Below are 27322 nucleotides of genomic sequence, written 5' to 3' on the forward strand. Positions count from 1 at the left end.
TCGTCATGCAACAGGCAAATAAAATCTTGGTCAAAATTGGGGTTAATGGAGTGGCCAGCCCAATCCCCAGACCTTAATCCTATCGGACACTTGTGGGCTGACATTAAAAATGCCGTTTCTGAGGCAAAACCAACAAATGCTAACAAAAATTGTGGGATGTAGCCCAAGCATCCGGGGCTGGAATAACAGTTGTGCCAGAAGTTGGTTGGCTCTATGCAACATAGATGTGAAGCAGTTCTAAAAAAACTGTGTATACAACTAAATATTAGATTAGTGACTCACAGGAATGCCAAATCATCATAAAAATAGTACATATTGTGAGTTTGTAAAGACAAATGCAGACACAATTTTTTTTAGAACAGCCCAATGTTCATTTTTTGTCATTTTCTTTAAAGCAGTTAAACATTTATCTACATTTCTCTTCATGTTTTGAATTAGAAAACAGTGTGCAATGTTCCCAATGCTAGGAATAAAACGAGTATAAAGATTTTGTGATTAACTCCTGTTTTTGAACCCACTTCTATTATTTTGAACACTAGTGTATACTAGATTTGAAGGAAAGTTGAAGCAATAAGTGCCAAAAAGTAGCTGCAAGTCTCCTGTCAGCTTCCCGGCTGAAGGCAGAGGTTCCAGCCAGATCGCAGTGCGAGCGGCTACAATGACAAGTCACTGTGTGTCCTCATATTTCACCATCCATCCTGCTCGGGAGGGAGCTGTCACCGCATGGAAGAGATGTGATTGTAACTCTGAGCATTTCTCCCCAAGGGCAGCTCACAAGCTTTATCTCCTTGAAAGGCCCACAGTGACTGTTTCATGTATCCTGCTCACATTTGTGAAGTACGAGACGCAGAAAGCTGGAATCAAAGAATTGTACCAGAGAATGGGGGTTAGCTGCCTTAATTGTGGGAGACTACAGTGAAAATGGGGCAGACTGATGTAAAACGCGTTTCATTAACCATGTTTATGCATTTGTCTCCTTGCGTGAATGAAATCTGTGTCGGTGGGTAAGTGGTTACACAACGCTAAGCCAGACATGGCACATAGTAATCAGCCCTATAGCTGCATCCAAGCGTTGCTGCTGTGCCTCCACATTAATGGCGTCTTTGTAAATAACCTCATGTTCATCTTTATTTAATCCCTCGCAGATTTTTGATTTGATGGATGCCAAGGCAAGAGCAGACTGTATCAAAGAGATTGACCTCCTTAAGGTAAACACTTTTTGAAGCACCCCAAAGATTTGTTTGTAGAAAATGCTTTTTGTGTGAAATCTGAAGCTTTGATGATCTTGTTGTTACTTTCGTCTAGCCGAGACCCTTTTTCCAATGTGCCACATGAAGGCTTTGAACGACTTCGTTTTCACATCTCCTGTGAACTTGGCATCTTCTTAAATAAGGGAAGAAAGATGTTTACATCTTTGGATAAAACTGCATTAAAAGTCAATTTGCTGTTTTCCTTCTAACACACGCGGTGGGATTATATGCTACCCTCCAACTAGTTTGTTGTAAATGAAAGCTTGCATATGTGGTTTACTGATATTTATCCGGCACAATTATCTTTCCCATATGATAGTGGCGCTATTATAGAACTATGTACTGTAATTCAATTTCCATATATTATAGATTATATTGCTCTAAAAAACGTAAATTACTTTTCCCACAAAGTCAAAAAAGTGACAAGACCTCTGCTAAGGCAGGTTTCTACTATTTTCTTCTCATATTGAGAGCTGATCAGTGATATTACAGAACAATAGGCTGATGCTATAGGAGGACAAACAATGGTAAATATGCTATTTTGGTGCCCATACAGTTTGCAATGTTGTAGACTGCACACTCCCTGTTTACATGGGGAGATGTGCTGGCTACAACTACTTTTAAGGCAACATATAAAATCATGATTGTCACATTTTGCCTACTGATTGCTACTATGTTTACACGGGTCAACGGTTGAGAGACCAATTATCGGGCCATATAATGGCTCTTTAAAAGCAGCTACATTTCATACGCTTTTACTTTTAAAGGGAATCTGTCACCCCAACCGGCATCAGGGGTTTATCTACAGTATTCTGTAATGCTGTAGGTAAACCCCCGATGTATCCTGAAAGATAAAAAAAACAAGTTAGATTATACTCACCCAGGGGCGGTCCCGGTGCGGTCCGGTCCGATGGGCGAGCGGTCCGAGTCCAGTGCCTCCCATCTTCATGCAATGACGTCCTCTTCTTTGCTTCCTGTCGCGGCTCCAGTGCAGGCGTACTTTGTCTGCCCTGTTAGGGAAGAGCAAAGTACTGCAGTGCGCAGGTGCCGGGAAAGGTCAGAGAGGCCTGGTGCCTGCACACTGCAGTACTTTGCTCTGCCCTCAACAGGGCAGATAAAGTACGCCTGCACTGCAGCCGCGACAGGAAGCAAAGAATAGGACGTCATTGCATGAAGATGGGAGGCGCCGGACCAGGACCGCGATGCCCATCGGGCGGGACCGCCCCTGGGTGACTATAATCTAGCTTGTTTTTCTTATCTTTCAGGGTACATCAGGGGGCTTATATAGATAAACCCCTGATGGGCGTAGCCTCAGCTTATATGCGAATTTTGGCGTGACAGATTCCCTTTAAGAGAGAAAATGTGTGAAATTGATCAGCCTGTTCTAAATTCATGGAGAGCGACTTGTAAAAAAAAACAGTTAATTTTTCATTTAAGTTATTGGAAGGCTATTTCTAGAATTGAAAGCTATACCCTGTCATTTTGGTTATGGGATAACGTGCTATCACTGGGGGTCCGACTGCTGGAACCAAATCACCAGCTTTAACAAGCCCTGGATCCCCAGAGCCCCGTTTTGATTGGTGTGCACACTCGACTTCTGAGCAAGTATTTATGGAGGTATCGGGGAAAGCCTAGTACAGCACTTGGTGGTTTCCGGCAGTCGTAAAAACAAAGGAGCAAAGGTTGAACATGCACACCTGTGCTCCAGTCAAGTCTGGGCTCTGAAGAGCCTGGTTCTTAGGATGCAGTGCCATGTGCTTGGCATCATGGAGTACAGTATAGTATAATTTATTCTAAGGACATGGCAAATTGTGTTTCTTAAAGGGAACCTGTCACCCCCAAAATGGAAGTTGAGCTAAGCCCACCGGCATCAGGGGCTTATCTACAGCATTCTGTATCCTGAAAGATGAGAAAAAGAGGTTTGATTATACTCACCTGGGCGGGCGGTCCGATCCGATGGACTTCGCGGTCCGGTCCGTGGCCTCCCATCTTCTTACGATCATGTCCTTTTCTCGTCTTCACACCGCAGCTGCGGCGCAGGCGTACTTTGTCTGCCCTGTTGAGGGCAGAGCAAAGTACTGCAGTGCGCAGGCGCTGGGAAAGGTCAGAGAGGCCCGGTGCTTGCGCACTGCAGTACTTTGCTCTGCCCTCAACAGGCCGGAGCCGCAGCGTGAAGACAAGAAGAGGATGTCATCCTATGAAGTAAGGAGGCGCTGGACCCGGACCGCGACGCCCATCGAACCGGACCGTAGCAGGACCGCCCCTGGGTGAGTATAATCTAACCTCTTTTTCTCATCTTTCAGGATACAGAATGCTGTAGATAAGCCGCTGATGCCGGTGGGCTTAGCTCATCTTCGATTTTGGGGGTGACAGGATCCCTTTAATAGCGGTCTACAAATATTTCAAGGCTTTCACACTGTAGAGGGATCATCCTTCTCATTTGTGCAAGGAAAGACTAGAACAAATAGGAGGAGACACAGATTAGGTATTAGAAAAAAAACTTCTCAACAATGAGGGTGATCAATGAGTGGAAGAAGCTGCCACGACAGGTGGAAGTTCCTTCAATAGAAGTCTGCAAACAGTGGCTGGACAGACTGAGTGTCTGAGAGAGTTTAGTGCAGGAAAGATAAATATCTTTGTACCATGTTAGCCAGTAGGTAGAAAAATATTTAGAATTGAGAGTCCTCAGTGGTTGATACCTTTTGATGGCTAACTGAAAAGGTGGTAACAAATTGCAAGCTTTCGAGACTACTCAGGTCTCTCCATCAGGCAACATACCAAATAAGCCCTCAACTACAAACACGGAGGACCGTGATGCAAATCTGAAGAATCACATATTTATAAATATATGATTCTTCAGATTTTTTATTAGTCTATTCCTGATGAAATACCTGAGTAGTCTCGAAAGCTGCAATTTGTTACCTTTTAATGTCTAACTGAAAAGAGTATATTAACCGCTGAGGGCTCTCAAATCTAAATATTTTTCTGAGATAGTTTAGTGAATCCTGCATTGAGCAGGAGGTCGGCCACAATGACCCAGGAGGTCCCTTCCAACACTACCATTCTATGGTTCTATGCTATCTTTGAACTATATAGGGCTTATTTTTAATGAAAGTTACCAATGTGAGACATGTAATGACTGACAGTCTGCTTTCCTGATCTACATGTCTCACACTGGTAACTCTCCCTTTCATTTACAAATAATCTCTGGAGGCAGATTCTTGGGGAGATCTGGGTACGGCTCATAGATCTTAACAGCTCATTTGCGAATTAGGAAAAAAGTGGATTTATCTGGAAAAAGACTTTGGATCTCAGATATCTAGGTGTAGCATTTTATTCCACTTTCTAGGACCTACATGCCCATATAGATGCTTAGGATGTTTGATCCCACTGACCGATTCCCTTTAAGTTTTATTACACTTTATGGATTCATAGGGCTACATGGTACAAATAGCGTCTAGTATACGGTTAGTCATACACCTGCATATTCATCTTTAATGCTTGTTCACACGTTGCAGATTTGGTGCATTTTTGCCATGCAGATTTGATAGCAAAACCTGAAGCAATCCTGATGCCAGAAAAGTGCATGAGAAACCTGACATGTCATGCACACGTTGAGTATTTTTGACTTGCAGATTTGGTGCAGAAAATAATCTGGAGCATGTCAATTCTGTGTGTTTTTGCCCTGTGTTTTTCACCATTTACCTCATTCAAATCAGTCAAATGCAGGCACAAATGCATTAAAAAGCACGTTTTTGCAGCTTTGTTTTTCCTGCCAAGAGATACAGAAATGGTGCAAAAATGTCCGCATCCATTTACTCGATGTGTGCACATATCATTATTCTCTTTCTGCTTTAATTCACCAATGGTTCGCTTTTTTTTTCACACCTGCTTATAAGAGCCCCTGCTGGTTATTGTGGCAGAAACACAAAAAAGCACAGTAAAACCAAAAAATACTGTGTTGCAGAAAATATCAGTAAACAGCAAGTGCTAGTAAAAAGATGGAAAAACACAGGGTATTTGGTTAATCCTCTTTTTCACAAAAAATGTATATTAAGCCGCTCTACCAAACGTCAAGGTATACCCGTATTAGAGAAGTCCTAACTAATGTATGTGATCCCTATCTGATGTATTTAAAAACCTGGTCATATGTATAATACTTGTATGAGCAGGATTCAGAAAGGTAATGTCCGTGCACATTAAAGCCGTTCTATGCAGCGTGTCCACATTGGACATTACCTTTCTGAATCCTGCTCATACAGGTATTATACATATGACCGGGTTTTTAAATGCATCAGATAGGGATTACATACTGTACATTAGTCAGGACTGCTCTAATACGGGTACGGCTCATGTGTTTGTTTTAACCACTGGTTATTGTGGCAGCCTGACACATTGCTTCTAGATAACTACTTTAAAGGTACCGTCACATTTAGCGACGCTGCAGCGATCCAGACAACGATCCCGGTCGCTGTTTGGTCGCTGGAGAGCTGTCACACAGAGCTCTCCAGCGACCAACGATGCCGAAGTCCCCGGGTAACCAGGGTAAACATCGGGTTGCTAAGCGCAGGGCCGCGCTTAGTAACCCGATGTTTACCCTGGTTACCAGCGTAAAAGTAAAAAAAACAAACACTACATACTTACATTCCGGTGTCAGTCCCCCGGCGTTCTGCTTCTCTGCACTGTGTAAGCACAGCGGCCGGAAAGCAGAGCGGTGACGTCACCGCTGTGCCCTGCTTCCCGGCTGGCACTTACACAGTGCAGAGAAGCACAGCGCCGGGGGACAGACAGCGGAATGTAAGTATGTAGTGTTTGTTTTTTTTAACTTTTACGCTGGTAACCAAGGTAAATATCGGGTTACTAAGCGCGGCCCTGCGCTTAGTAACCCGATGTTACACTGGTTACCAGTGAAGACATCGCTGGATCGGTGTCACACACACCGATCCAGCGATGTCTGCGGGAGATCCAGCGACGAAATAAGGTGCTGGCCTTCTAGCTCCGACCAACGACATCACAGCAGGATCCAGATCGCTGCTGCGTGTCAAACACAACGATATCGCTATTCAGGACGCTGCAACGTCACGGATCGCTAGCGATATCGTTGTTGTTCAGTGTGAAGGTACCTTTACAGTTTAATGACAATTTTATGACATAGAGAAATATCTGTTTGTAGTGGATTCTGTGGCGATTCCCCTCTACTGTGCCCCTGTCCAGCATAAATCACTGCACCAGGGTTTATTGCTTTTTGCTCTGTCCTATGTAGAAGAACTTTGCATAAGAAAGTAGAAAAATGCGGCACTCACCCAGGTAGAAGAACATTCACCATCTGCACCATTGCTGTGGTGTATATTCTACTTTATCAGTGTTTTGTTTTTTGTTTTTTTTAGTTGAACTTATTCCCATCTCCAAGATCCTATCCCAATATGTAGCAGGTGTAATAATAATATTAGCAAATACCTCCAATTAGAAATGGATACCTAAGCTTTTGCAATGCCCTACGCATGAGGTAATGGACATCTCAGGTAATCAGAAGAACTATGCTACATTTCTAATTGAGGGTATTTGCCACTATTATCACACCTACTACATACTGGTATGCGACTTTGGAATACCCCTTTTCAATTAGTCGTACATGAGCAAAATCTTATTTAGGGGTTGTCTTTTGAGGAAACTAGATTGTTTTTCGGAAACGTCCTCTGTCTTCCAGAAAATGCCATTGAGTTACACAGCCAATGATTTCTATAGGAATTACTTAATTCTCCATGATCTCTCAGGTAGCACCACTGGATAATGGATCCTCGTAACTAAAAAGAATTGCGGTGTGGACAACCCCTGGACAGTAAAACGTCCCTTTATAAAATAGTATGACCGTGTCCTGTTGAGGGTCTAAGGTAAAATGACAAGGCTAATTGAGGAGTCCTCAAGTCGCTGCATTGGCCGCTATCCCTGTCTTTCTCAAGAAGATTGAGACATTAAATCAAGAAACGCCAAAGCAGACATCAATTAGTTCTGTACCTGCAGAATCTCACGCAGTCTAACAAGTCATTTCACCAGTTTATTTTTAGACACTTTGACTTACTTAAAATCAATTTTATTTTTTTCAGCAACTGAACCATCCAAATGTAATCAAATACTACGCATCCTTTATTGAAGACAATGAGCTGAACATAGTCTTGGAACTTGCCGATGCTGGGGACCTGTCTAGGATGATAAAGGTAAGTCCATTCCTTATGTAATGTATCCAAGCCCTCTTCTAGCCAGTAGTGAGTGGATTATCCTCTGTATCTGGGCAAATTTGATACAAAGCTAAGAAGAAAAAAATTCCCAAATTGAAAAAAAGACTGCACTACAAAAAAATGAAAATGACAGCATCAAAGGCCGGTAATAAATGGTCACTGATGTGCTGAAATATCAATAAATAATAAATACAAGTCGTTCTTCTCTCGCTCGTAAATGCTTCCATTCCCATTTTTTGCAAAGATATCTATTTGGTCAGACTTGGTATTCCAAAGAATTTTTAGCTAAAAAATATGTATTTAAATGTCATTAAATTATTTGTGAAAATTATTGCAACACCTTGGATCTGAAATGTTCCCTGAACTTTCTACTCCCCAGGTCCTCTGTCAGTTCGTCTCTGGCATGGGGCAGCGTTTCCTGGGTCTTTACGTGCCCACTTCTACCTGACTGCTCATTTCAGTACCTAAGCCAGCACCCTTCTTTCTTTTCCCCATGTCAGAAACTAGCTGAAAGAGGACCTTCCAAGATTGGAGCTTATGGAGGAAGAATATGTTAGGAAGTTCTAGTCATATAACTTCCCAACTTCCAAAAAAGAATTAATGCTAGATAGAAAATATAATATAATCTTTTAGTTGCTAAAACCTTTATAAAACAAAACCGTATAAGAGATGAAGGAGTTCATACAGCTACTAAAAACCTTAATTCTAGATACAGTATGCCATTGTCATAAAACAAATATAGTCAGAACCTTCTCATAGGCAAAGCCGCAGCAACACTCTCTGGGCGCTGAGATATCTGCAAACAACGAATGTTTGGAATGTATTTACCCCTTCCCAACATTCTCTGTACAGCAAATGTCCAATGCAAATGTATGGGAGCAGGTTCAGGAGCTGAACTCACATAACGCATGGTGGATGCTGGCTCTTGGCGATGTGGTTGATTTGGTCGCCAATTCAACCCCTGCTTCCATCCCACTCCCTGAAGCCATCTTTGCATGCCAGTGGGTTTGTCATGGCACCTTATTACCTTCTAAAGGCCCCACTCCCCCGTCGCCTCCATCTGTTTTACTTTTATGAAGCCCAGCCTTAGGCTTAATTTCAGAAGTATTTCAATATATTGTTCAGGTAATCAAATGATTGTAAATTCAAGTGCTCGAAGAAAACTTTTTTCTTTTTTGAACCATTAAGTTTAGAATCGCCCCCCCCCCCCCCCCAAACGACACAACCCCATTTACCCAATGCAAAAAAAAACATTTGATATTGCCAAGTCCAATCTATCAAAGTATAAAGTTATCTAACCAGTATTTTAAAATGTGAAAAGCAAATGAAACATCAGATTTCTTGTTTTCGGTGGACGTTCTTACTCCCAATAAATGCAATAAAAAGTAATCAAAACATTGAAGGTAGCACAAAAAGATACCATGGAAAGTGACCAGGGAGAAACAAGCTCTCATAAAGGTCTGTCCGCGGAAAAATAAGGATTTGTGTTGCAATTTTACAAGTTCTGCATATATTTTTTAAAATCACTTGTATTTGGTAAAAAAAAATAACTATAAAAGTTTGATGCTGTCGTGATCATCCTAATCTTAAAACTCGTGTCGCCAGGCATATTTTTCCACAGACTCAACACTGTAAATGCAAAATAAAAAACAGTGGAGGAAATTGCATTTATTTCACTATTTCTCTGCATTTGGAAAGTCTTTCCCATTATTCAGTAAATATGCTAAATTGAATGGTGTCTAAAACTACAACTCCTCCTATAAAGTGGAAAAATTAAGAATGGGAAGGGATTAAATTACAATTTATCATAAATATGTCGGTTAGGGTTGCAATCTGCAGAGACTGAAGCGATGCAAACAGCTAAATGTGAACACGGCTTTACTGATTTGTTTCCATGATTCCTGATAAATCCGTCGTGCAGTTTCCTGCTCCTCACCACGTTATTATTATATGCCCTTTTGTTATATCCTTGGGGCTTTTGTGTTTGCTGCTTTTTCTGGAGCCCAGCTTTCAATTACAGGCCGGCTGTTCTAGGCTCCACGACAATTTTTCTCTCTCATATCTTTGACCTCTGAGTGCAGCCAGCATTCAGTCTGAAGGTAGTGCTTTACCGATAGGATAGCCTTTGATGCTACATCTTGTAGTATATCATTTTGTGAGTTTGTTTCCTGTTTATACTGTAGTTTTACTTATTTGAACAAACAGTTAAACAAGGTGAATGTCATAAAGAGCAAGCCCTCAGCAGTGACCGAGAAAAGCTTCTATCCTAATCCGTCTGACTCGGTGGGCAGCTGCTGTGACCATCAGTGGTCATCAGAACTCGCGTAACTTGGCAGACTTTGCAATACCCCCACAGAAAAAATAATCCCCTAGTGCCCATTGCAAAAGATAAAAGTAATTTGTAATGCACGGACCAGAGCAAGAAACACTTTAGCCCCCATTTATCAAAGTGATTGCACCAGAGATCTGTCCTAAATCATTTTGGAAAGTTGCGAAACTTCTGCGCAACAATGTCACTCCAAAATTATATGACTCTTGACTAGTGATGAGCGAAGGTGCTCGGATAAGTTATTATCTGAGCATGCTTGTGTGCTAACAGAGTGACTTCGGCGTGCTCAAAAAATATGTTTGAGTCCCCGCGGCTGCATGTCTCGCAGCTGTCCAACAGGGGCAACACATGCAGGGATCGCCTAATAAACAGGAAATCCCGCATGTGTTGCGGCTGGCGAACAGCCGCGAGACATGCAGTTGCCAGGACTCAAACATATTTTTTTTAGCTCGCCAAAGTCACTCAGCACACGAGTGCTCGGATAACAACCGCTTCTGGCATCACATTCTGTGCACTGTAATTCAGATATACTTCCATTGATGTTGGAACTTATAAACCCATTTAAGGGGTATAACCTCGCCTGGCTACCATACTGATAAAATTGGTAGTTTGCGCAGCATTCCCGTGCAACTGACCACAACTTACTCTTGTCCATTGGACACTATACAAGCAAGGGAACGGTAACTGATGAAGGTCTAAATGTGACCAAAACGTTTCCTGTTTACTACGCTGTGGACAACATTAAATATTCTCACTGATCATATTAAGTTAAGTGCTGAGATTTTTTTATATAGCCTTGGTGAGAAGGGCGTGTTTGAGTGAGATGTGTCTGGTTAATTGAGAAACGCATGGATTCTTAATGAATCTGACCTGTTTGAAAAGTGCCGTGTGCCTCCACACACTGGAGTAAGAGTTCTGATGTAAGGCTGCTTTTACACATACCGTGCTTTTTACGGCCCGTTATTGCGGGGCCTTTTTTGCTGGTCGTATCGCCGCAATTTTCATGGTCCGCCACAATAACGGACCGCAAAAAACTGGCGGATTGCCATTTCACGGTTTCCCAATACTTTAGAAAACGTATTGGGAGGGGGGGAAACGGCGTTCCGCAAAACCGGAAGTTACTTTCGTTGTTTTTGCGGCCCCAATTGATTTTTAATGGGGCCGTGTCCGTAAGCCGTGAAAAATATCGATCAAGCTTGATATTTTTTCACGGCTGTAAATATGGCCATACGGCGCTCCTACAATTTTTGCGGCCCCATTGAAATCTATTGGAGCCGCAAAAACACGACAAGTGTAAAACCAGCCTTAGGGACACAAAGCTCCACATTTTACAAACTAGGATAAAAACACCAAAAGTTGTTACATTTTTTCTAAGCTCCATGTTGCACAAAAATTTTGTGACTTTTCAAAGTGACTTATGCCAGAATTTTGTGGTGTAATAGCTCCGATGTCTCGAGGTCCGTGTTTGCAAGTATTGGGGGGGGGGGGGGGGGGGGGGATTTTTAACTTTGAAGCCTTCATTATTGTGAATGTCTAGATAGAGCAGATACGAATACATAGCATTACTTATCTTACAGTGATCCTGATATGCAAAGTTACTCAACTTATGTGAATGAATTTAATGTAAACTGAAATAATCCAAGTTGAACATATGTGTAAATATTTCTAGATGTGCCATATTCTTTGTATTATGCTTCTACAGGTGGGCTTATAGAAATGTCTTTTGTTTATATAGGGGGTGGCCAGGTTTTATAAGGAGCTTATATTCCATCATGCATATGTTAACAAGCTGATCTCCATCTTATTGACATCAAACATTCTCTGATGTGTAAATCTGGTGGAGACTGGTTGTATGGCCACGATGAAGAGACTACAAGCTACAGATCTATTTAGTTTTCATGTGGTGTACCGTATCATTTGCCTAGGATGCAAGTTCTTCTAATTCACTGTAAACTTTTCAAAGGTGTAAAACCACAGGGATTTAAAAAAAAAAAAAAAAAAAAGTTTAGATCACCTGGAAATTTAAAAAAAAATAAAAAAAAAATCTTTCAAAGAGACCAAAATGAAATATACACATAAGCGTACTGAAATCAGTATTTCCCTTCTGCTGCTTCAATTTTACTATTAAAATGAAGAACAATTTAGAAATAACAAACACATGAGCTAGCTAAACTGCTATGAACATTGCTTTTCTAAGTTTTCTGGCAAAATAGTGCTGTTACTACGCCTATATATATTTATATTTTAACATTATATTATATAGTATATAGATAACCAACATACTGACGTCTGCAAATTTCTAAAAGGCGCTGTCCACAACCAGCAAAATCTTTAGCATGTGCTGCATCCTGCCAAATACTGAGGGTGTGTAATGAACACAAATAGAATTCGGCTAATCTTGTCGGGTACAGTGGTCGTCACATGCAATTCCTATACTTGTAGTCACGGGCTGACTAAAGTCTCAGCTGCGCCTCTCAATAGAACAATGTCTGAAGCCAAAAGTTGGCATGTTACTATAAGTATGTAAATTGTGTACTTGTGATGACCACTGGAACAGGCAGGAAGAGCTGAATCCTAAGTGTGCGTGCGTTACACACCCTTATGACCATGGGTTAACCACCTTTCTGGTGATTCCTTCATAAAGGACAGTGGTTCTTCTAACCCCTGTACTTGCACAGTGATATGTATTGAGCTACATGACTAATTTTAAAGCTCCTTTGAGGATGCAACCAATTCCCATTTTTGGGGCTTTTTTTACCTCCTCTCCTTCAAAGAGCCAGAATTTTTTTTTCCTCTGTTACATAGCCGTTTGAGGGCATGTTGTTTTGTGGGACAATTTGTAGTTTTGAATGGCGCCGTTCATTTTAATAGATAATGCATAAAAAAACTGGAAATAAATATCCAAGTGAGGAGAAATCATTGGGGGAGGGGGTTGGAAACAAACCGCAATTTTTTTACCTTTGTTTTAGGGTATTGATTTCACGGTGCCAATTGTGCAGTAAAATTGACCTGGCAACATGACTCTCCAGGTTAGTATGACTACAGTGATAGTAAACACGCACGGATTACTATTCCAATGTTTTAAAAAAAAACTTCTTAACTCCCAAAAAATAAAAGGCCTATGTCATAAAAATGCAGCAATATGTATGTATGTGTATATATACACTCACTGGCCACTTTATTAGGTACACCATGCTAGTAACGGGTTGGACCCCTTTTGCCTTCAGAACTGCCTCAATTCTTCGTGGCATCGATTCAACAAGGTGCTGGAAGCATTCCTCAGAGATTTTGGTCCATATTGACATGATGGCATCACACAGTTGCCGCAGATTTGTCGGCTGCACATCCCTGATGCGAATCTCCCGTTCCACCACATCCCAAAGATTTCATGTTGTTTACGCCAAATTCTGACCCTACCATCCGAATGTCGCAGCAGAAATCGAGACTCATCAGACCAAGCAACGTTTTTCCAATCTTCTACTGTCCAATTTCGATGAGCTTGTGCAAATTGTAGCCTCAGTTTCCTGTTCTTAGCTGAAAGGAGTGGTACCCGGTGTGGTCTTCTGCTGCTGTAGCCCATCTGCCTCAAAGTTCGACGCACTGTGCGTTCAGAGATGCTCTTAGGCCTACCTTGGTTGTAACGGGTGGCAATTTGAGTCACTGTTGCCTTTCTATCAGCTCGAACCAGTCTGCCCATTCTCCTCTGACCTCTGGCATCAACAAGGCATTTCCGCCCACAGAACTGCCGCTCACTGGATTTTTTTTCTTTTTCGGACCATTCTCTGTAAACCCTAGAGATGGTTGTGCGTGAAAATCCCAGTAGATCAGCAGTTTCTGAAATACTCAGACCAGCCCTTCTGGCACCAACAACCATGCCACGTTCAAAGGCACTCAAATCACCTTTCTTCCCCATACTGATGCTCGGTTTGAACTGCAGGAGATTGTCTTGACCATGTCTACATGCCTAAATGCACTGAGTTGCCGCCATGTGATTGGCTGATTAGAAATTAAGTGTTAACAAGAAGTTGGACAGGTGTACCTAATAAAGTGGCCAGTGAGTGTATATATATATATATATATATATTTTTAATATTTCTTTTTATTTTTCCCCAAGTATATTTAGCCCCTGTTGGGGACTTGTACCTTTTGGATTGTTTGATCGCTTATACTATGTACTGCAATACTGCAATACTATTATACATGTGACTCGTAGAAATGCATTTGCGCGAAACGGCCATCGTCCTCACACTCCATTATCCACTGCTTAACCGAAGATGTTTTAAAGGTGACTAAATAAAACGTTGGATTTTATTCTGGTTAGTGCCACCCTTTATTCTCTTTGCATGGACATTTAGTACTGTTGTTTTTCTTGGGTTGGCACCCTAAGATTGGAGTAAATTAGCCTGCAGCGTGTTACTTTTTATAAACAGGAGTGCATTACTTCAGAAGGTGTAACGGTAGTGCCAATCACTTTGATTTTTTTGTGGACTACTATTGTATTGCAGTAGATATACAGTTGTGCTCAAAAGTTTACATACTCCTGCAGAATTTTTGCTTTCCTGGCCTTTTTTCAGAGAATATGAATGATAACATCAAAACTTTTTCTCCACTCATGGTTAGTGGTTGGGTGAAACCATTTATTGTCAGACTACTGTGTTTTCTCTTTTTAAATCATAATGACAACCCAAAGCATCCAAATGACCCTGATCAAAAGTTCACATACCCCATTTATTAATACCGTGTATTGCCCCCTCTAACATCAATGACAGCTTGAAGTCTTGTGTGGTAGTTGTGGATGCGGTTCTTTATTTTCTCAGATGGTAAAGCTGCCCACTCTTCTTGGCAAATATCCTCCAGTTCCTGTAAATTCCTGGGCTGTCTAGCATGAACTGCGCGCTGGAGATCTCCCCAGAGTGGCTCAATGATATTGAGGTCAAGAGACTGAGATGACCACTCCAGAACCTTCACTTTGTTCTGCTGTAGCCAATGACAGGTCGACTTGGCCTTGTGTTTTGGATTTTTGTCATGTTGGAACGTCCAAGTATGTCCCATGCGCAGCTTCCGGGCTGATGAGTCCAAATTTGCCTTCAGTATTTGCTGATAATGTGCTACATTCATCTTTCCTTCAACTTTGACTAAGTTTCCTGTGCCTTTGTAGCTCACACATCCCCAAAACATCAGCGATCCACGTCCGTGCTTTACAGTGGGAATGGTGTTCCTTTCATCATAGGCCTTGTTGACCTGTCTCCAAATGTAACGTTTATGGTTGTGGCCTAAAAGTTAAATTTTGGTCTCATCACTTACAAATTACCTTGACGTAGAAGTTTTGAGGCTTGTCTCTGTGCTGTTTTGCATATTGTAGGCAAGATACTTTGTGGCATTTGCGCAGTAATGGCTTTCTTCTGTCGACTTGACCATGCAGACCATTTTTCTTCAAGTGCCTCCTTATTGTGCATCTTGAAACAGCCACACTGCTAGTTTTCAGTGAGTCCTGTATTTCAGCTGATATTTGTGGGTGTTTCTTTGCATCCCAAACTATTTTCCTGGCAGTTGTGGACGACATTTTTTTGTTTGTCAACCTGACTGTGGTTTTGTTTTTACAGAGCCACTGATTTTCCATTTGTTAATCACAGTTTGAACGCTGCTGACTGGCATTATCAATTCCTTGGAAATCTTTTTGTATCCCTTTCCCTTTGTTTTATACAGTTCAATTACCTTTTCCCGTAGATCCGTTGACAATTATTATGCTTTCCCCATGACTCACAATCCGGAAGCATTAGTGGCTGGATGAAAGATGCAAGAGTCTGTCTGGATCTCAGAAACTCACTCAGCCTTTATGCACACACACTAATTACAAGCAAACAGGTCACAGGTGAGGATGTTACCTTTAGTAGCCAGTCAAACCCATTTGTGTCAACTTCTGTGCATGTTATCAGGCGAAAATCCTCAGGGTATGTGAACTTTTGATCAGGGCCATTTGGATGTTTTGGGTAGTCATTATGATTTAAAAAGAGAAAACACAGTAGTTTGACAATAAATGGCTTCACCCAACTACTAACCATGAGTGGAGAAAAAGTTTTGGGGTTATCATTCATATTTTCTGAAAAAGGCCAAGAAAGCAAAAATTCTGCCGTTGTATGTAAACTTTTGAGCACAACTGTACCTAAAGGTACCGTCACACTTAGCGACGCTGCAGCGATCAAGACAACGATGCCATTCGCTGCAGCGTCGCTGTTTCGTCGCTGTTTGGTCGCTGGAGAGCTGTCACACCGAGAGCTCTCCAGCGACCAACGATGCCGGTCTCCGGGTAACCAGGGTAAACATCGGGTTACTAAGCGCAGGGCCGCGCTTAGTAACCCGATGTTTACCCTGGTTACCAGTGTAAATGTAAAAAAAAAAAAAACACTACATACTTACATTCCGGTGTCTGTGGCGTCCCCCGGTGTCCGCTTCCCTGCACTGTGTCAGTGCCCGCCGTAAAGCACAGCGGTGACGTCACCGCTGTGCTCTGCTTTACGGCCAGCCGGCGCGGACACAGTGCAGGACAGCAGAACGCCGGAGGACGCCACAGACACCGGAATGTAAGTATGTAGTGTTTGTTTTTTTCACATTTACACTGGTAACCAGGGTAAACATCGGGTTACTAAGCGCGGCCCTGCGCTTAGTAACCCGATGTTTACCCTGGTTACAAGTGAAGACCTCGCTGAATCGGCGTCACACACGCCGACTCAGCGATGTCTGCGGGAGATCCAGCGACGAAATAAAGTTCTGGACTTTCTGCTCCGACCAACGATGTCACAGCAGGATCCAGATCGCTGCTGCGTGTCAAACACAACGATATCGCTATCCAGGACGCTGCAACGTCACGGATCGATAGCGATATCGTTGTTAAGTTGGTCAGTGTGAAGGTACCTTAACACATGTCTCTAATGAAGTCCAGCAACAAGCTGGGCTTGGCAAGAGTACCAACTTGTGCACATAGGGTGCCTTCAGTAGGTCCTTAGCTGCCATGATAACCCTTCGGCACCTCACCATTGAACCACAGAGGGGTTGACGGGTAGCTAGAACAGATGCCCAGAGATGCTTAGGGAGTGATTGTGGCATTTATGCTGTTAATGGCAACATTTGGAGCCAGCTTTGATTGCTGCTGTTGGAGGCCTTTGCCGGCTGTGTGACGCAGTGGTTGTCTGCTTTGCTTGGAGCAGGTTCAACGTCTAAACCCGCTCCAAATTGCCACATTCCATGACCTAATGGTACATCATGGAGGTTAGTGGATAAAATGTCACTGTTTTGTCAAGCAGTAGTGGTCTCCTTAATGTTCAGACAAGGTTGGTCTATTGTGGGATACAACATTAAACGCATATAAAGGTTCTATTTAACCCCTTCATAACCACACAATTTTTCGTGTTTTTTAGTTCTTGCTCCAAGAGCCATAACCCTTTTTTTTTTTTCTGTCCACATATCCTTTTGAGGGCTTGGTTTTTGCCGGAGAAGTTGTACTTTTGACTGACACGATTCATTTAATCATGTGATGCAGTGGAAAACAGGAAAAAAAATTCCATGTGTTGAAATGGCAAAAATGTGCAATTCCACAATAGTTTTTTTATATACGGTATATATATTTTTTTAACCTTCCATGTTCACTATAAGGTAAAACTAACCTGGAAATATGGTTTTCAAGGTCAGTTCAATTACGCAGATATCAAAAACGTTTAGTTGTTTTGTTAAGTGGTGAAAAAAAAAATTCAGAATTTTGTGGAGGAAATGTTTTTTTTTTTTTTTTTTTTTTTGCTTGTCACCATTTTCCCACATGCTTTCCGGATATGTGACTTTTTTTTTTTGTGCGCCCTTAGCAGACCTTTTTACTGAAAAATCGGAGCATGCTCAGTTTAAATAAATGGAATCCGTCACCGGATTCTGTCATTTGATGGATCTGGCGCCCATAGGCTTCCTTTTGAGCAAACGATGGACGGCGACTGATCTGTCGCTGTCCGTTTTTTCGACATACACAAAAAACTTTATTTTGTCCGTTGTCTCCGGCCGCCGGACAAACAATTTTCAACGGATCCGGTGAACGACAGATGAAACGTGAGGCCATCCGTCACTAATACAAGTCTATGAGTAAAAAACGGATCCGGCGGCATCAGTCCCCGACTCCGTTTGTTTCCAAAATTCAACGGATTGCGACTGATAACAAAAAACTGATGTGTGAAAGGGGCTTAGCAGCTGCAGGCGGAGCACCACTCCACCCGTGGCTGTTAGAGGCACATGAAGGCTGATTAAATCAGCCATCATCTGCTGAGAGAGATTCGAGCTCGGTGTTTGAGCTCACATCAAATTCAGAGACACAACAAATGTGATAACTGTACGTAATGTCATGGAGGATATTTAAAAAAAAAAAAAAAAAAACGCAAAAAACCCCCCCACAAAAAAGACTGTTACACTGACAAAACTTAAAAATAAAATAAGAGCCAGAACATAACCTGGTATATGCTCAATGTGTAGGAGCACGTTCACACTGTTCATTAAACGGACAAAGACTAAGATAAAAACAAAGTGAGCAAATACCCTGTAGTAAGTAAATGGTAATAGTACATGTAAGTAACATGGGGCACTTGATTAACGCCATTTCTCTTACCCCTATGACGGCACCACGGAGAGAGAGGGATCCACCCTCAGGGACAGGAAACCTACAGGTGAAAAAGGCGGTACCTCTCTCCCACATCAGTTCGGTTTCCTGTCCCTGACGGGGAACCTGCAGCGTGGACGTCGTGGGATGCCGGGGGTCCATCGATTCGGCTATTGGCAGCGGGGGGCCCTGCTTCGAATACGGTGGCTAAATCCTACCCCTGAAGGCCACGTTCTCAGGGTCGGCGGGCCCGTGCGTGAGCGGGGGAGAAGCAGTGAAGAAAGACCCAGTCTGCTTCTCCCCACGAAAGAATAGATACAGCCGGTAATAGGTGGCGGCGGTCACCTGGTGCCTTACCGCCGGTTCTCCCTCCGGATAGCGCGCTCGTCCGAGGGTCCCTCTGTTGGCGCCGGCGGGCGTTTGGGATTCTGGGGCTGGAGTGGGCGCTTCCTCCGGTGTGGTCGGCAGGCGTGCTCCGGACAGGCTCCCTGCAGGAATGGCGGCGGCAGAATGCGCGCATGCGCGGGCTGGGCACAGAGCATTACGGTGCTCCCAGAATGCTCGGCGCAGGGGTCACTTCCGGGGCGGCGCACAGCATCTCTGGGTAATAGCCCAGCGGTGTGCCGCCCCACTTACATATAAAAAAGATCAGGAAACGAATGGCCGGTGCTCAGAAAGGTCTCACTATGAGTGAGGTAGAGCAACCGGCAGAAGAAACTCTGCAGACCCCGCCGAAAAAGCGCCAGCCCCATCAGCAGCAGCACCATCGCCAGCAGCAGCGACAGCACGATGCTTCTTCCCAGCGTTGCAGCTCCGGACCTCAACGTAGCAGAGGCTCGGGCGGATCCAGCAGGCCAGTAACGGTTCAAGTCGAGGAAGCTACTCCTACGCCAGAACCGGTATCCCCCTTAAATTAGGAGGGTAAGTGATCTTCGTGAATGCTCAGGTTCTAAAAGGGGTTTTATTGTATTTTCTTAGGGGAAGAAATGTACAGCGAAAACCAGGCACAGAGTTTGCCCGATCTGCTCTGTAGAACTACCCATTACATGGGTAAAGAAACTCTGTGCCATATGCATAGAAAACACCATTTCCGAGGAGTCCCCAAGATTCGCATCCGATTTAAACAATTAATTACATCGCAAGTAGAGGATGCGTTAAAAAGTGCCAAAGGATTGAAAAAGAAGCGTAGATCTAAACATAGGTCCCCCGGAGCCAAGCTCTAGTGAAGAAGATAGTGATATATCTGATTCAGATAGTTCGCTTTCCTCTCTATCATCCTCTTCTTCTTCGGAGGGGGGTCGCAATTGTTTTCCCATTGAAGAGATGGACGCTTTGGTAAAAGCGGTAAGAACTACCATGGGGCTGGTAGAGACTAAATCCAAAAAAAACGCACAAGACTTTGTTTAGCGGTCTGGAACAAAGGAAACGTAGGGCGTTTCCAATAAATGATAAAATACATGCCCTAATAATGATAAAATACATGCCCTAATAAAAAAGAGTGGAAAAGACCAGATAAAAAAAAGTCCTCTTAACCCCGAAAAGGAAATATCCTTTTGATGACCCAGCCTGTTCTTCCTGGAGTAAAGCACCAAAACTGGACGTCGCAATAGCAAAAGCGTCGAGAAAATTTGCTTTACCTTTTGAAGATATGGGGACCCTATAGGACCCTATGGATAAGAAGGCTGAGGTATTTCTAAAAGGTGCCTGGGAAGCCGCGGGGGGGGGGGGACTAAAACCGGCTATAGCCTCCACATGTACTGCCAGAGCATTAATGGTATGGTTGGACCATCTACAGTCACAATTAAAGGATAAATCCCAGAGAGAATCCGTATTAGATTCAATCTCGATAATGAAAGGAGCAGCGGCGTTCCTAGCGGACGCATCTATAGACTCTGAGAAAGAAGCAGCTCTTGCCGCTAGTCTTGCAAACGCAGCTAGAAGGGCTTTATGGCTCAAATGCTGGCCGGGGGACCTGCAAACTAAGTCCAAATTATGTTCCATACCCTGTGAGGGGGAATTTCTATTCGGCCCTACCTTTGATGATATTCTGGAGAAAGCGGGGGATAAGAAAAAAGCCTTCCCGGGGTTTCCTAACCAATTATACAAACGGTCCTTTCGGAACAGGAAATTAATGCGTAGAAGGCCTCCAAAAAAATCAGAAGGAAGGATGGGATGATAAAAAATTTAAAGGAAAAGGCTACTTGTTCAACAAGCCTGACGCCAAGAAGCAACCCCAATGAAGGTGGTCCCCAGGTGGGAGGAAGACTGGCACACTTTCTTCCAGCCTGGGAAAAAATATCAGGGAGCCTATGGGCCCTAAATATAATAAAAACGGGGCTGAAACTAATTTTTCATTCAAGACCGTCTCGTCACTTTATCATAACACCTCAGAGAAAAGCAGAAGTCGAACAGCTCAGACTTCAAAAGGAGATACAAATGCTTCTAGCAAAGAATGTCCTACAGGAGGTCCCAAACCACGAGAGAGGCATGGGATTCTACTCTCCTCTGTTTCTCCGGTTGAAACCGGATGGGACTTACAGGACAATAATAAATGTAAAAAAATTGAATCAGTACCTAGTGACGGAGAGTTTCAAGATGGAAACAATAAAGACATGTGTGAGAACGCTTCATCCGTCTTGTTTTATGACTGTCATCGATCTAAAGGACGCATACTACCATGTGCCTATACACCCAGACTACCAAAGATTTCTCAGAGTGGCGGTATTAATACAGGGGGAGCTAAAGCACTACCAATACAGGGCCCTTCCCTTCAGTCTAGCCATAGCCCCGAGGGTATTTACGAAATTGATGGCAGAGGTCATGGCTCACATAAGAGCAAAACATTCTCATAGTTCCTTATTTGGACGACCTCCTGGTAGTTGGCAAAACTCCCCTCCACTGCACTCATCAATTAAACAAAGTAATGACATCCCTAACGAATCTAGGGTGGTTGCTAAACCTAACAAAATCAAGAATCATTCCAACCCAAGTACAACAATACTTGGGGTTAATAATAGACTCAAACCGGCAAGAATGCCGTCTTCCAGGAGAGAAAGTTTCAAATATGATCCAACTGATAGAACAACTCGGGAAATCTCCAGTAGTAACTACGCAAAGCAATGTCCATATTGGGATCAATGAAAGCCTGTCTACCAGCGGTCCAATGGGCCCAGAGTCACACCAGAGACCTCCAGTGGGAGATCTTGGAGGCAGATTCTGTGTTAAAAGCACTTAAAAATCTCCTTGCAAACAATACATTCCCTAGCTTGGTGGGTGGATCCACACAACCTAACCAGGGGTGTTCCATGGGTATGGCCAACATCTGTAACCTTAACCACCGATGCGAGTTCTTGGGGTTGGGGGGCTCATGTGGACAGCCAGGTGGCTCAAGGGCTATGGTCGGAAGAGGAAAAACAGGGTTCTTCCAACATGAAAGAACTTCTAGCGGTAAAATATGCACTCGCCCACTTCCTACACTCCCTCCATTCCCATCACGTCAGGATATTATCGGACAACAAGGTAGTGGTGGCCTACATAAATCACCAGGGGGGCACGAGATCTCGTACACTGATGGAAATAACAGAATCCATCCTATTATTAGCAGAAGCCAATCTGTTATCACTGACAGCCCTTCACATCAAAGGGACGGAGAACCAAACAGCGGATTTTCTAAGCCGAACACAACTCAAACAGGGAGAATGGGAGTTGAATCAGACAGTCTTCAACCACATAGTACAATTGTGGGGTCTTCCAGAAATAGATTTATTTGCGAACTACCAGAATCGGAAGACTCAGGCTTTTTGTTCAATAGACCCACGCGGGAACCCAGTAGCCCTAGATGCATTTTCAATTCCATGGAATTTTCATCTTAGCCTATGTGTTTCCCCCAATAGCGCTTATTCCCTTAGTGTTGAAAAAAATCAGAGAGGACGGAGCGAGAGTCATCATGGTAGCTCCTTTCTGGCCAAAGAGGGCATGGTTTCCATGGCTAAGGATAATTTCCATAACAGATCCCTGGGTCCTTCCAGAAATTCCGAACCTGCTGTATCAGGGGCCGGTAAATCACCCGCAAGTAAAGAACTTGCATATGACGGCTTGGAATTTGAAAGGAGCCTTCTAATCAAGAGAGGGATCTCTTCAAATCTAGTCTCCACTCTCCTACTAAGTAGAAAGCCAGTGACTACTAGAGCGTATGGGAAGGTTTGGTGAAGATTTTTGTCAGCATCAGGTGCCAATTTATCTGAAGAAATCCCAATTAAAAAAAATACTAGAATTTCTTCAGAAGGGGCTAGAAAAAGGTTTAGCAACGAGCACGCTTAAAGTCCAGGTAGCAGCTTTGGGCGCCCTTTACAACTGTGATTTAGCAGGGAATCGCTGGGTAAAAAGATTCATTAAGGCCTCGACTAGATCTAGACCAGTGGTACACCATACTACACCTCCCTGGGATTTAAATTTAGTCCTCTCTGCACTGACTAAAACACCTTTTGAGCCACTGTCACAAGCCTCTTTAAAAATAATATCGCTCAAAACCTCCCTTCTGGTGGCGCTAACGTCGGCACGGAGGATTAGTGACATGCAGGCCCTATCAGCATATCCACCTCTGACACGCATACTAGACGACAGAGTAATCCTTAAAATCGATCCATCCTACCTTCCTAAAGTGGCATCACTTTTTCATAGATCTCAGGAGATCTCGCTACCCTCCTTCTGTCCAAACCCCAGAAATGAGAAAGAGGAACATCTACACACACTAGACGTTAAGAGATGTTTAGTTCAATACCTAGTGGCCACAAGAGACTATAGGAAGGATAGGGCTCTGTTTGTGTGTTTCCAGGGTCCAAATAAAGAGCATAAAGCATCAAAGGCCACTCTTGCAAGATGGATAAGGGACGCCATCATCCTCGCGTATTCATCAAGTAATGAGGACATTCCAGAGGGAGTCAGAGCTCATTCAACCAGATTGGTGGCGACCTCCTGGGCAGAGAGAGCAGGAGCATCAATCGAACAGATATGTAGGGCGGCCACTTGGTCGTCTCCTTCCACATTTTTTAAGCACTACCAATTAGACTTGACCTCCTCTTCAGACCTCACTTTCGGCAGAAGGGTTCTAGAGGCAGTGGTCCCTCCCTAATGTACATCTATGAAATTCTCTCTGTGGTGCCATCATGGGGGTAAGAGAATATCGTAGTTACTTACCGATAACGGTATTTCTCTGATCCCATGACGGCACCCGTACATTCCCTCCCTTCACGTGTGAGTGTGAACACTAGTTAGTCTTAATACTTAGTCACGTGGTGCCTCTGATAAGTTAAAATTAAAAGTTTTGGTTTGATAACGTTTAAGTTACAGCTGAAGTTCTCTTAAGGCTCTGTAAACCAACTGATGTGGGAGAGAGGTACCGCCTTTTTCACCTGTAGGTTTCCTGTCCCTGAGGGCGGATCCCTCTCTCTCCGTGGTGCCGTCATGGGATCAGAGAAATACCGTTATCGGTAAGTAACTACGATATTTGATAAAAAAAAAAAATTGTAAAAGCCATCTCGCCACGACAAGATGTACCCAATTGGGATGCTCCTGTTTATAGTATTAAAACTTCACCTTGTGTCAGTCGACCTCAATGCATTTGGGGGTAGAGCAGGATCTTAAAACCATAAAAATAGATCCATAAAATGTGTAATAAACTGTGTTCAGTCTGTCTCCAGCAGTGTCCTACCCCGCTCAAAGTTAAATAAAAAAATCAATTGGTTGCAGCACAGCGGTCTGGCTGTGTAGTCTGGACCGCCCTCCCTAGCTGCCTTCTACAAGTGTTAGGAGATGGTGCAGACTACACAGCCAGACTTCTGGGCTTTGAGTCTGCGAAGTTCTGAAGCTAATTAAAGTTTATAACAAATATATTTTTCGGTTTTCCATCTTATATATTATTCTATTTACATACATTTTTAATGTGTGCCTGCGCTAATCAAAGCAAAAATTATTGAATAACTTGACTTGAAATGAAAACAATTTCAAGTGTTGTTTTGGTCCTCCAGCAGTTTTTGTTTCTTAGCTCCCAGCAATAATAAGATATTTCAACACGTGACCATGGAAGCCAGTCGCTGGGTGAGCCATGATGGCTTGATCATTGTGCTTTTTTTGTATTGCACCACAGTCAACTAAACATTTTATGGGGCTAGAAATTCTGGTGAGGTTAAGTAGTTCCTTTTTGATTTGGGAGACATAAGGTGTTTGGCTCATAGGAGACATTCAAGAATGTGTCAGGGCTCTTATTTATAACTAGCTGAAGAGCCCGGTATTGCCCGGGCATAGTAACGAACTGTGGTTAGTTATAACAAATTATAATATCATATAAAAACAGTTCACATCATATATTCAACACTACAGATTTGCAGCACAAAGTAACTAAATGATTACCCAATTATTGATAGTATTTTATTTTCAACTCATTCAAGAGACTTTTGATATACAACATTTTTGGCTTTTCCTTCTGGTGCAAACATGAACAGATTTTTGGCAGTTCCAACTCTTGAACAGGCCACGTAAAGTTGACCATGAGAACAGCATGGAGATTGCATATCGATCCCTACTACTTTCAAGGACTGCCCTGAGCCTTTTTAATGGACATTGCAAATGCCAGTTGAACTGGAAACTGGAGGCGTTTAGGGTATGTGCACATGTCAGGATTTCTTCAGGAATTTTTGCGGTTTTTTTGCAGATTTTCCCTATAAAAACGCTATAATTCTGCACAAAAAATGCATACATTATGCATCCTTTCATTTAGAATGCATTCCGCATTTTTTGTGCAAATGTAGCGTTTTTTTCCGCAAAAAAAACGCAATCCGGAAAAAGAAGCAACATGTTCATTATTTTTGCGGATTTCCCATGATTTTGGAGTGTCAGGAGAAAAACTCAAAAATTCCGCAAAAAAATCTGCAAAAAAAACCACGCAAAAAACGCAAAAAAAAAACGCATGCGGATTTCTGGCAGAAATGTCCAGATTTTGTCAGGAAAATTTCTGCAAGAAATCCTGACGTGTGCACATACCCTCAAAATCAAAAGCCATATCAGATGGAATGAGTAGAATTCTTGGAATGAAAATGTCTTCTCCTTTGACACATCCTAAATCAGCCAGGAGACCTATTGATATACTATATAACCTAAAACATAGCTTTTAATAAATAATGTTAAAATATGACATGGATAATAACAATAAAGTGCAAAAAAGTGCTCATGTGACCTGTGCCAAATTTAAAAATTGGTTTGATCTCACCCAATAGTCCAATCTCTTTTTTTCTCCTTTTTTCCGGGAGCATCCAACAATATTTTCGGGGGAGGGGGGGATTAAAGTATTTCTATCCTACCCCAGTCGTGCCCCTGTGTAGCTCCCGCCCTGACAAGGGCAGTCCCCAAGTCAGTCTAAAGTTTTGTACCCACCAAAAATAATGTACCCTTCCCTCCTTTGACACATCCTGTCAAAATGGTTGCTTGCTTCAATTATATGTGTAAACAGGTTCTTAATCAAGAGTCTTGTTCCATTACACAGCATTAGTGGATCTAAATTTCTCAACAGCAGAGTAGCTGCTCCAAGTTTTAGAAAGAGTTTATGCGGAGGAAGTCCTTGTGGTTCCAAGGAGTTGAGGAACTATTGGATAGAATAATGCTTGATCAGGGTCTGTTACTGTATCCACTGACTTGTAGGTCGTGCACATACCTGGAAGGAGTCTTAAAATTTGAAGATTGATCTTGTTGACACTAGCATTTTTCGGATCTAGAATAACCCTTACACACAGCCAGCCAGACTTGTGAATGTGGCCTTATACACAGCCTCATACTGCAGCAGCACCTAATTTCTCTCATTTGGCCCTCGCGCGCGCCCGCTGCACCATTTGGCCCTCGCGCGCGCCCGCTGCACCATTTGGCCCTCGCGCGCGCCCGCTGCACCATTTGGCCCTCGCGCGCGCCCGCTGCACCATTTGGCCCTCGCGCGCGCCCGCTGCACCATTTGGCCCTCGCGCGCGCCCGCTGCACCATTTGGCCCTCGCGCGCGCCCGCTGCACCATTTGGCCCTCGCGCGCGCCCGCTGCACCATTTGGCCCTCGCGCGCGCCCGCTGCACCATTTGGCCCTCGCGCGCGCCCGCTGCACCATTTGGCCCTCGCGCGCGCCCGCTGCACCATTTGGCCCTCGCGCGCGCCCGCTGCACCATTTGGCCCTCGCGCGCGCCCGCTGCACCATTTGGCCCTCGCGCGCGCCCGCTGCACCATTTGGCCCTCGCGCGCGCCCGCTGCACCATTTGGCCCTCGCGCGCGCCCGCTGCACCATTTGGCCCTCGCGCGCGCCCGCTGCACCATTTGGCCCTCGCGCGCGCCCGCTGCACCATTTGGCCCTCGCGCGCGCCCGCTGCACCATTTGGCCCTCGCGCGCGCCCGCTGCACCATTTGGCCCTCGCGCGCGCCCGCTGCACCATTTGGCCCTCGCGCGCGCCCGCTGCACCATTTGGCCCTCGCGCGCGCCCGCTGCACCATTTGGCCCTCGCGCGCGCCCGCTGCACCATTTGGCCCTCGCGCGCGCCCGCTGCACCATTTGGCCCTCGCGCGCGCCCGCTGCACCATTTGGCCCTCGCGCGCCCGCTGCACCATTTGGCCCTCGCGCGCGCCCGCTGCACCATTTGGCCCTCGCGCGCGCCCGCTGCACCATTTGGCCCTCGCGCGCGCCCGCTGCACCATTTGGCCCTCGCGCGCGCCCGCTGCACCATTTGGCCCTCGCGCGCGCCCGCGGCACCATTCGGCCCTCGCGCGCGCCCGCGGCACCATTCGGCCCTCGCGCGCGCCCGCGGCACCATTCGGCCCTCGCGCGCGCCCGCGGCACCATTCGGCCCTCGCGCG

At 44.1% G+C, this 27322-nt stretch overlaps 1 protein-coding gene across 1 annotated transcript in view; it reads left to right on the forward strand.

The window, feature by feature from the left end:
* NEK7 (NIMA related kinase 7) overlaps positions 1–27322 on the forward strand; it is a 153624-nt gene that overhangs the window by 75670 nt on the left and 50632 nt on the right. The window contains exons 4-5 of the mRNA XM_077276154.1: positions 1146–1208; positions 7355–7465. Coding sequence (XP_077132269.1) covers positions 1146–1208; positions 7355–7465 — 174 coding nt within the window. The remainder of the gene's footprint in view (positions 1–1145; positions 1209–7354; positions 7466–27322) is intronic.

The sequence above is a fragment of the Ranitomeya variabilis genome, chromosome 8, assembly GCF_051348905.1.
Source record: "Ranitomeya variabilis isolate aRanVar5 chromosome 8, aRanVar5.hap1, whole genome shotgun sequence".
NCBI classification, from domain to species: domain Eukaryota; kingdom Metazoa; phylum Chordata; class Amphibia; order Anura; family Dendrobatidae; genus Ranitomeya; species Ranitomeya variabilis.